Source organism: Pygoscelis adeliae, unplaced genomic scaffold (genome assembly GCF_000699105.1).
Source record: "Pygoscelis adeliae isolate BGI_AS28 unplaced genomic scaffold, ASM69910v1 Scaffold150, whole genome shotgun sequence".
Classification (NCBI taxonomy): domain Eukaryota; kingdom Metazoa; phylum Chordata; class Aves; order Sphenisciformes; family Spheniscidae; genus Pygoscelis; species Pygoscelis adeliae.
In genome coordinates, this window is record NW_008823872.1 from 68232 (window position 1) to 77249 (window position 9018).

The 9018-nt window shown below is 37.4% G+C and overlaps 1 protein-coding gene across 1 annotated transcript; it reads right to left on the reverse strand.

Moving 5' to 3' along the window:
- Positions 1 to 2133: 2133 nt before the first annotated feature.
- Positions 2134 to 8723, reverse strand: SLC2A8 (solute carrier family 2 (facilitated glucose transporter), member 8). Its single transcript, XM_009334215.1, has 9 exons — positions 8668 to 8723; positions 7714 to 7802; positions 6454 to 6553; positions 6098 to 6309; positions 5219 to 5362; positions 4512 to 4620; positions 3610 to 3783; positions 2826 to 2971; positions 2134 to 2660 (listed from the first exon to the last, which is right to left on the reverse strand). The coding sequence occupies exons 2-9, from the start codon at positions 7774 to 7776 to the stop codon at positions 2523 to 2525; spliced, it is 1086 nt and encodes a 361-aa protein (XP_009332490.1). The 5' UTR covers positions 7777 to 7802; positions 8668 to 8723; the 3' UTR covers positions 2134 to 2522.
- Between the last annotated feature and the right edge of the window lie 295 nt (positions 8724 to 9018).

Consider the following 9018-nt stretch of genomic DNA (forward strand, 5'->3'; position numbering starts at 1 on the left):
GGTGTTTTTTTTTTTGTTGTTTGTTTTTGCGATGCGTAACATACAGGATGCAAGCAGCACCCAGAATGAATAGCAGGTTTGCTGCCTGCCTTCATGTGACTGTTTCTATGCACGTACAAGCATTTGTAATTGATTGGTAGATTCAAATTTAAAATATGGTTTTTTGGTGGTTTTTTTTTAGTACTAGGCTAGTCAACTGAATAAGTATTTAAACAGTTCTTCATAGGGCAGGGGACAGGTACCACCCACATGAAGTACAACACTATTACATAACCAGTTACATATGGTCAAGGTTGCGGCTCCTGACATTTACTTTCTGCTGTTCTACAGATATTTGACCAAGCTACGAATTAAAGCTCATGCATGTTTTCCTAAAGGTGTGGATCTATAACTTGTGCTTGCAGATGCAGCTTTCCCAGAGCTATTGGCTTAGTCTGCATTTGAGATCTAGGATCCTTTGGGTTTGGATTTGATTTTTAGAGAGACAGAGAGAGAGAGAGAGATACACACACGTGCGTTATGTATATACATATATATATGTATATATATATTTGTAATTTCTACAAGTTTTAAGGGATTAAAAGTCCTAAGCATATATAGGAATCTAAAGTAATGTGATCTTACAAGGGCAGAGAGGAAATCCCTTCTGCAAGTGATAAGGTATTTCAGAATCATTTTTGTTGCCTTCTCTGTATGAAAATGAGTACCATACTATTGTCATTATTAACAATCTGATGTCATGGTTCATATGCACAGTGCTTGCTAATTCTGTTAAGGTAGTATTTTCTCAGATAGACCTAGCCTGATTTTGTGGAATAAATCGCACCCTGAGAACCTAATATTAACAATATGGGAAAGCTCATATGACAGTATGCAGCAAACATCTGTACTTGCATGCAGGTTAGAAAGTATTTTTATACTTACTAGTTGAGTACAGCAACTTCACCAGTCCGTATACCATCTAGCTGCTTCACTTTGTTGCTGACCTGCAACTGACTGACTCCTGTTTGCTACTGGAAATCATGATATTAGCACATGATTTGAAGAGAAAATTTAAGAGATTATTTTCTGCATCTTTATTTATAGCTCTGTTAGTATTTATCTGGTTGAATGGAAAATGTTATGTCTCAAAAGGTTTATGGAATGTCAGTTTTAACTAAATCTTTGAATGTTAGCGGGCTGCTTTGTAATTTAATAATTGCATACTTTTAAGACTGTTGCTACGTTTGTGATCAAAAACTCTTTATCTACCACTTGTCTTAAATGCCGATGTATTACCATTGGTTTTAATGTCATGTGATAGTGTATAAAGTTTGTGTTTTAGATGTGACATCCAAATAGAAACAGTCCTATTGCAGCTGGAACTGTTTTAAGTGCCATTTATCACCTTTGTGAAGGAGTAACAGATGATTTATTCCTTCGTATGTAATAAATCATAAATTTGACCTCACTTCTTTCTTTCACACATGCAGAACTAATGGCTTTTCCAAATTTGGTTCATCAGACAAGAAATTAAAAAGACAGGAGGTAGTACACTATTGCAGACAGCTCTGGATTACTGTTTCCATTTGCGTTCGCTAGGAAATTTGTTTCAGAGATGTCATTCATTTAAGCACTCTATCATACCTGTGAGATTGGCGTTTGTGTATTAAGCATTACCCATCTTTGACAAAAACTACAATCCAGCATTGGTTTATGTTTCCAGGCATCTTTGAGACCTGCACTAGTTGGACATCTTTACCCCTTAAATTAACACTACAAAAGATATTTTTTCCTTTTCTGGCTAAGAGTATAATTCTCACTTGCCTCCCAAGACCTTGTAATGACTTTTCAAAAAGCAATGCTCTTTCCTGAATTCTAAAATGCATTTTCCTAAGAGCTACAACCCTTCTTTTGATTTAAATGCATTCCTTGCAAACTTAACAGCAACAGGAAAAATAATGCCAACTTAACATTAACACCCATAAAAGCCAAGCATTCCTCTCCAGTTGGGACCAAGACTTATTCTGTGGTCAGGCATCCCAGAAATAGTAGCAGCAACACAAAGGTAAAGTACTGCAGTCTGAAATTAATGTTAGCCAGGCTACATCATTCATTTCTTCACTGTAATACATGCCATAAGGGAAAGGTAAAGTGGAGCAAGGAAATTTAATTTATTTATTTACAAAATTAGAGCTTAATTTACATCTTAGAAAAAAAGGTACTGGCCAATACATTTAACATTCTTTCTTGGCCATTATAGTCAGTCTGCACCAGGTGAAAAGAACACAGGAATCAAAGAAAAATAATATGTTGAAAGAATATAAGAAAAGGGAGATTCACTACAGGGAATATGCAGAAGTGTATGCAGATCCCCATAGATATTTTTTTAAAAAACAGAATTCAGATTTTACAAAATTCATTAAAACGATTTGATAGCAAGTTTAGTAACTGAGATGTCTACCACATGATGCAGTTAGTTTCAACCATAGCACCATAATTTATGATGTGAAGGTTTCATATCAATATAAAAAGCCTTAGACTTAAGATCTTCTGTAGTAGGCCTCAATTTGTTCCAGGGTCTGTCCTTTTGTTTCAGGAATGTAAAAGGCTGTGAAAGTTACATTGAGGCAGCAGAAGGCAGAGAAGAGCCAGAACGTGCCATAGGATGTTAAGAAACCCTGAGAGAGGGGAAACAAAAAAAAAAATCACATTATTACAGCTCACTACTGTACACCTACAGTTCTGTATTGCCAGAGAAGACTGTGGTTCAAAGCTCTCTCAGGAGCATCTTTAAGAAATTTCCCTATGAAAAGAAATTTCAGATTGTAATTTACAATGCTTACTATAAAATCGTTAAATTCTTTGGTTACCAAGAAGGCCATAACCCAGTTTGTTAACACACAAGCACTGCTCGATATGCCTCTAGCTTTAAGTGGGAAGATTTCAGATATCACCAGCCATGGAACAGGACCCCAGCCAAGGGCAAAACCTGCAATTACAAACAGAAGAGAATAAATGCAAGTTAAGTACATATTAAAGGGAAGACTGAATGATGCCCAAGTCAGTCAAGTAAGGGGATGCAGTTTTCACTCTAGATTCTTGAATGATTCCAGTAAAACAGTGCCTCTACCAGAAGGAAAGATAATAAGTTATTTCAGGGCAGCATGATAAATGCTAGCGCATTTTACATCAAATTAATTACAAGAATATTCTTAACAAGCAGAACATCTTGCCACAAAGTCTCTGAAGTGGTAAGCTTAAAACACTGACCTTGTTTCTAACTGCTGCTGCCTTGTACTATCACAGAATTCAGTGTGGATTAGACACTAACAAAGACCATTTTTGCCATTAGCAACTGTAAAGCAGTTTAACCTGAGCAATTGCTACTTACTATTAGCACAAGGAGGTATGAATTCATTTTCCAGGGCATTGGCTTAACTAAGCTGCTAGCTCTATCACCAGGGTTGTGAACACTCAGCCCAACTTTGCATTATACACTGAAAAGGTCTGTCAAAGACATAACTCATTTCCATTCATCAATAATGTGACAAAATGGAACAAAATTGTCACATTCATCAGAAAGTTTGAGTTTTGTGTAATGGCTACTTAGAAGCCTGTTCCACTTACCAGCAACAAAGAGCCCTAGGCTCACTACTGCAAGCCAGGATATGCTGCTTTCTGTTCCTGGGGATGCTGAATTTAGAGTGAACCATACATCAGGATTTGATGAGTTGTTTCGATTTGGAAGGATCATTTTAAAGTAAAGCCCAAACAATGCAGTACTGAGAGCCATGATTATCCCTGAAAAGTAAGCAATAACCAAGTTGTCACTGGTTGCCACTTGGGTGTTCTGAGAGACAGAACAGTTGGTCAGCCAAATAGAAGATATGCTGGCCTTTTTCTTAAAGTGTACTGTTCTTGGAAATAAACACTGGCCTTGACAGGAGTGAAAGATGCTAGACAAGCATTCTAAACACTAGCCAAACAATGCAGTCTCAACAGCAGTCATTACTATTGGGTGTGCAGCACAACAACTACATCAAACAGAATTAGTTTTCTTCAGCACCTTTACTTGTAAAGTTAAAATTTTTAACTATTGTCTTGTATAACTAAACACCACAATGCACCACAAAAGTAGCAGCAGCCATGGAGAAATTACTTTGAAATAGCCATTTGTTGACAACTTGGGTATGACAATGTATCACGACATTGAATCTTACTAAGCAGAAAAATTATCACAGTAGTAAGAACTGTCTCAGTGACATAGCTATTTCAGAATAAAACTTGTCCTGGTAAGAAGACAAAAAGATAGCCATATGTAGTTTCAAGGGGTTCCACCTACAATGTGTATGTAACACGACAGTTTCTTCTTATGAGTTTAAGTCTATAGTTATACCAAATAATAAATATAAAGCAAACCACTTAAAATGCATAAATTGCAATACATAATTCCCCCAACAGTTAAGACACTTTTTGGTACTATATATAGTAATTTTCCTTACTGAACAAAATTCAGTAACATGTTTTACCAGATATGTAAAGCAGCACTTTTCGTCCAGTTTTATCTATGATAAGTGCAGCCACAGCAGTGAAACATACTTGTATGGAACCCACAACAACAGAAGCCATTCTGCTGTCCTGAAATAAAGTTAGAGGTATGGAGAATTGGCTCTTTCAGGCTGATAAGAGGATCACTTATCAAGCATTACAAATGCATTTGTTTCTTGAATCTGAAAGAAGACAAACTATGCTACAGAAATTAATGGTGGGGGGAGACAACAGAGGAGGGGGGGGGGGAGAAAGAAAAAAAAAAAAAGATCACCAATTAACACAACATACTGGTCTCTTAATAAACTTTAAAATAAGCCACAACTTCTTCCTAGAGTTTCACTTGTTCTGAAACATTGCATTTGCAACTCTACTAAAAAAAAAAATTATATAGGAAGATGACTATAATAGGAATTTCTATCAGTATCAAAGTTTCAGACCAGCAAACCACAACATACTCCCCCCCTGCCCCCCCAACCCAGAACATGCAGGTATGCCAGAGTAACACAGTCAAGAGGGTATCTAGAATCCAAACCAAAAAAGCCCACTTAAAACCCAAGCCCTGTTATTTATGACACAGGCAGGATCATTATCAAGTCAGTTTGTTACGTGTTTTAGACTTCTTATAGCACTGACTAAGCTGAAACTATTATAGACATTGGTCAGTTTGGAAACACACCCAGATTACCTTGAAGTCTGCATTTTCAAAGATAGTTTCTGCATAAAACATAACTGCATTAATGCCTGTTACTTGCTGGAAGAACATTAGAGCCACACCAGTAAGAAGTGGCCTGTAGATTGAGGGGTTCTTAAATTCAGAGAGATTCAGTCCCTGTTAAAAAGATTAAGCAATGATTTGGTGAAAAATTTCATCTTCTAAATCAAAGAACAAAAACAACAACAAAAAACCTCCCTCCTCAGAAAATCTCAATCTGTTCAAACTCAGTAAGTTTCCCACCCCTCTTTTAGCAAAGTGCCTTAGCAGTAAAAATGTTTACATTTGAAGTATCTGAGAACTCCAGAAAAGCATTTTTCCCCTTTTCTCACGTTCTAGAGACAGAAATTGACAGTACTTTGTAGAGAAAGTTAACATGAATAAATCCCCGGTTTGCAGAAACCGAACTTCAATGATTAGACCCGCCTATTTAAGCGCTCATCTCACAAGAGGCTAAATGATGCTATTAGAGACGCAAGAGAAAATGCATTCATACAACACAAACAATAGGAAATTAGTGCTAGAGGTGTTGAACAATCCTTCAAGATTGCTAAAAAAAGCAAAAAGCCAGACAGCTGTCATAATTAACAGGATCACAAGCGCAACTGCTACTCAGGTACACTGATGGCAGCCAACAGTGATAGCAGTTGCAGCTGAAAGGTAGAGGAAAAAGATTCAAAGAATCTCACTTGCTTCTTGAGTATCATTTGTATGAGGGAACAGGTTTGGACCACTGTTTGTAGAACAGGCTATTAACTAAGCTTTGGTAAAACCCTTTCAATTACACTATATGCTTTCAGATGTTATCTCCATACAAAAAGTTTTTTTAAGAGTAAATCAGATTCTCATCACCTCTTCCTGAACACTATCTTCAATCTGCCTACATTCCCATTCATGGTCTGCATGTGGTCCCCGCAGAAAGCGCAAAGAAGCTATGGCTTCTGAGCGTTTGTTCCGATTCAGCAGAAATCTCGGTGTTTCAGGCATGAAGGACATGAACAATAGCATTATGCAGGATGGAAAAGCGCACAACACTGCCAGCCAGTGCCATTTTAGTGTTATTCCTGGGTAACAGAAAGGAAAGAAAGAGGACTATGAACATCCATTAGTTGTACAAACAAATTAACATTTACTTTCAATTCTTCAGTGTAGTTCTTTCATTACATGTACTAATTCTTTTTTGTAACCTAGAGACCTAATGCAAATACCTGCAACATAGGCTCCCAGTATGCCAGTCACCACCATCAACTGAACACAAGAGCCAAGCATACCACGGACATTAGGATGAGATACTTCAGATATGTACATCTAAAACATGGGAAGAAAACATCTAATAATTAATTCTATCCAATTTTGGATCAAGGACTTGATAAGTAATTAATTTCTGAAAAAACCCAGATGTATTTCCTAGTAACTCCTCTCCTTAAAAAAAAGCCTTAATAAAATGGAGTGAGTAGAAGAGTACTATCTCAGAAATGTATATTGGCATTATGAAAAATGCTGGAAAAAAGGGAGGACCCACGCCAGAAGAATGTTGATGTAGTATCAGTATCCCAAAGGTGAATAAACTTGCATTAGTAAGAGCTGCTTTTGTTAGCCATATTCAACAAGAAACATCATCACAAAGCAGTCTAGAGCTTGGAACAGTCTTTGCATAAACATGTAGCCCAAGCCACATATAAAACTGTTCACAATCAAACTTTTAAATTTTTAATTCAACACAAAGAGTGCAAATTATTTCATTCTCCATGAAGTTCAAAATTGACAGCTCATCTTAACACAGACTATATGTGATGAACAGCATCATACCTCATCCAATATCTGGGATCAACTTAAACTTTTCAGCTATTTTTTAATATATTGACCCCAAGTCAACAGCTATAGTTTAGCTGTACACATAAAAAAGAAATCCCTCATATTTATATATACAATTCTTTCTAAAGTCACAATTCTTACTTTTTCTGGAAGGAAAATAAGTAATCCTTATTTCAAGAATAATTTAGAGCTACAAAACCTTGGTATTACATATGACACTATCCTCCCTCATCACTGCAGTCACACAGATCTTTTACTGTTGGCTGTGGGTTAAAGCCTTCACATACGGGAACTTAGAGCTCAGCTCCGTGAAACAAAGAGAAAGCAGTCATTTGTAAAGCAGACAGAATTCCTCCAAAGACATTAACACAACCAAGCTTCCAAGAAGAGAGAAAATTGCACAATACTATTATTTAGACCATACCACCCTGAATCTTTTTTAGATTTTATTTTTATGACCATCCAGATTGATAAAGAACGAGCATATATTCCATACAGTTTCTTCTAAATCCACAAACTGCCTTGGCTACAGTTATTTAGTTACTTCATCCAAGCCACCTATAATACTGCTATGGAAAAAGAAACAAAAAATCCACGAACAAACAAAAAAGCAACCACACATGCACACATGTCCAGAAAAATGTCTTACTTACCGGAACAACAAGTGAAGTAATTCCACTGGCCAAGCCTGTCAGCATTCGTCCAAAATAAAGCATCCAAACATTCTGAGCAGATATAATAACTATGTATCCAAAAACATATGGTATCGAGCACAGCATTAGACTCAGCTTTCTCCCAGCTTTATCCACAAGATAGCCTCCTAGTATTCCTCCGGCAGCAGCTCCTAATGTTACTACTGACTTCAAAAAACAAGTAAAAAAGAAAATTATTTTATATATATAAGTAAATATAAAAATAAATAACAGACAGCAATTTCTTTTAAAATCCTGAAAAGTAAATGGCAGCTTCTAAAAAAATGTGCAAGACTACACAGGTGTTTTGAAAATCAAGATAAACATTAACTTCTTAATCAAAACATAGTCAAGAAGCACTACTCACCACAACTGAACAGCAAGTAATTTTCGTATTTCCTTCAATGAAGGAAAAAAAAAAAGCAGCAGTAACTGTTTCTTAATCTGTCTACAGAGCTGTCCATTCATAAACAGGCCTTTCAAACTGCTTTAAAGCCCTGAAGAATTTACTGTTATCTTGACTAACCTGAAGTCCAGCCTGCACCCAAAAAGCAAATATTCCCCATGTTGATGGGTTGCACTAATTTATCAAGAAGTTTATTTTCTGCAGTCCCTTAACAGGTTCAATTGAGAAACATGAGAATAGTTAGAAGATATTTTAGCACCAAAAATAAGTTCTAATAATAGGGGCATTTATTAATATATACTAACAGAGTTATCAGAGCATAACAGCACCATTATTCAGGAAAAATTTGAATCAATCACTGAGTTTAGGAAAAAAATGGATTTCATTATCAAGATCTGCATTTACCTTCATTCTTAAGAGGAGTAAGACCCCATCGTACAAGCAGCATCCTCCTGACCTATGCTTTCAAGTGAAATCACATAATGGTAATGCATCATACGGAGACTCACCCCAAACCACGAGGCTTGATTGCTGTCCAATCTTAATTTAGGATCGTTGATTTTCCTCAACTCTGGAATAACAGGTGAGCTATAGCCTAGCACGAAGCCAAAGCTGAGCGGTCCCAGGACAGCAGCGAACGTGGCCAGGTACAGCTTCTTGTTCTGCACTCTGAGGCAGAAGAGGCCAACAAGGATCATGCCGCCCCCACCTCCCGCTTCTGGCCCCTTACTAGGCCCAGTAATGCTCGGGCGGGCCTGGCAGAGGGCTCGACCCAGAGCTCCTCCGGGCCGCCCCCCGGTATCGGCCGCGGCCGAGCTCCGGGGCAGTCGGCGCTGTCCCCGAGCCCGCCAGAGCGGCCG

What these genes read in the sequence shown, in the direction of transcription:
- SLC2A8 (XM_009334215.1), bottom strand. Translation starts at nt 7,776, where the DNA reads ATGCTTTATTTTGGACGAATGCTGACAGGCTTGGCCAGTGGAATTACT. An exon ending in CCTAGGGCTCTTTGTTGCTG is followed by an intron (nt 2,972 to 3,609) that starts GTAAGTGGAACA and finishes TTGTAATTGCAG; the next exon opens with GTTTTGCCCTTGGCTGGGGT. An exon ending in AAGAATTTAACGATTTTATA is followed by an intron (nt 2,661 to 2,825) that starts GTAAGCATTGTA and finishes CCCCTCTCTCAG; the next exon opens with GGTTTCTTAACATCCTATGG.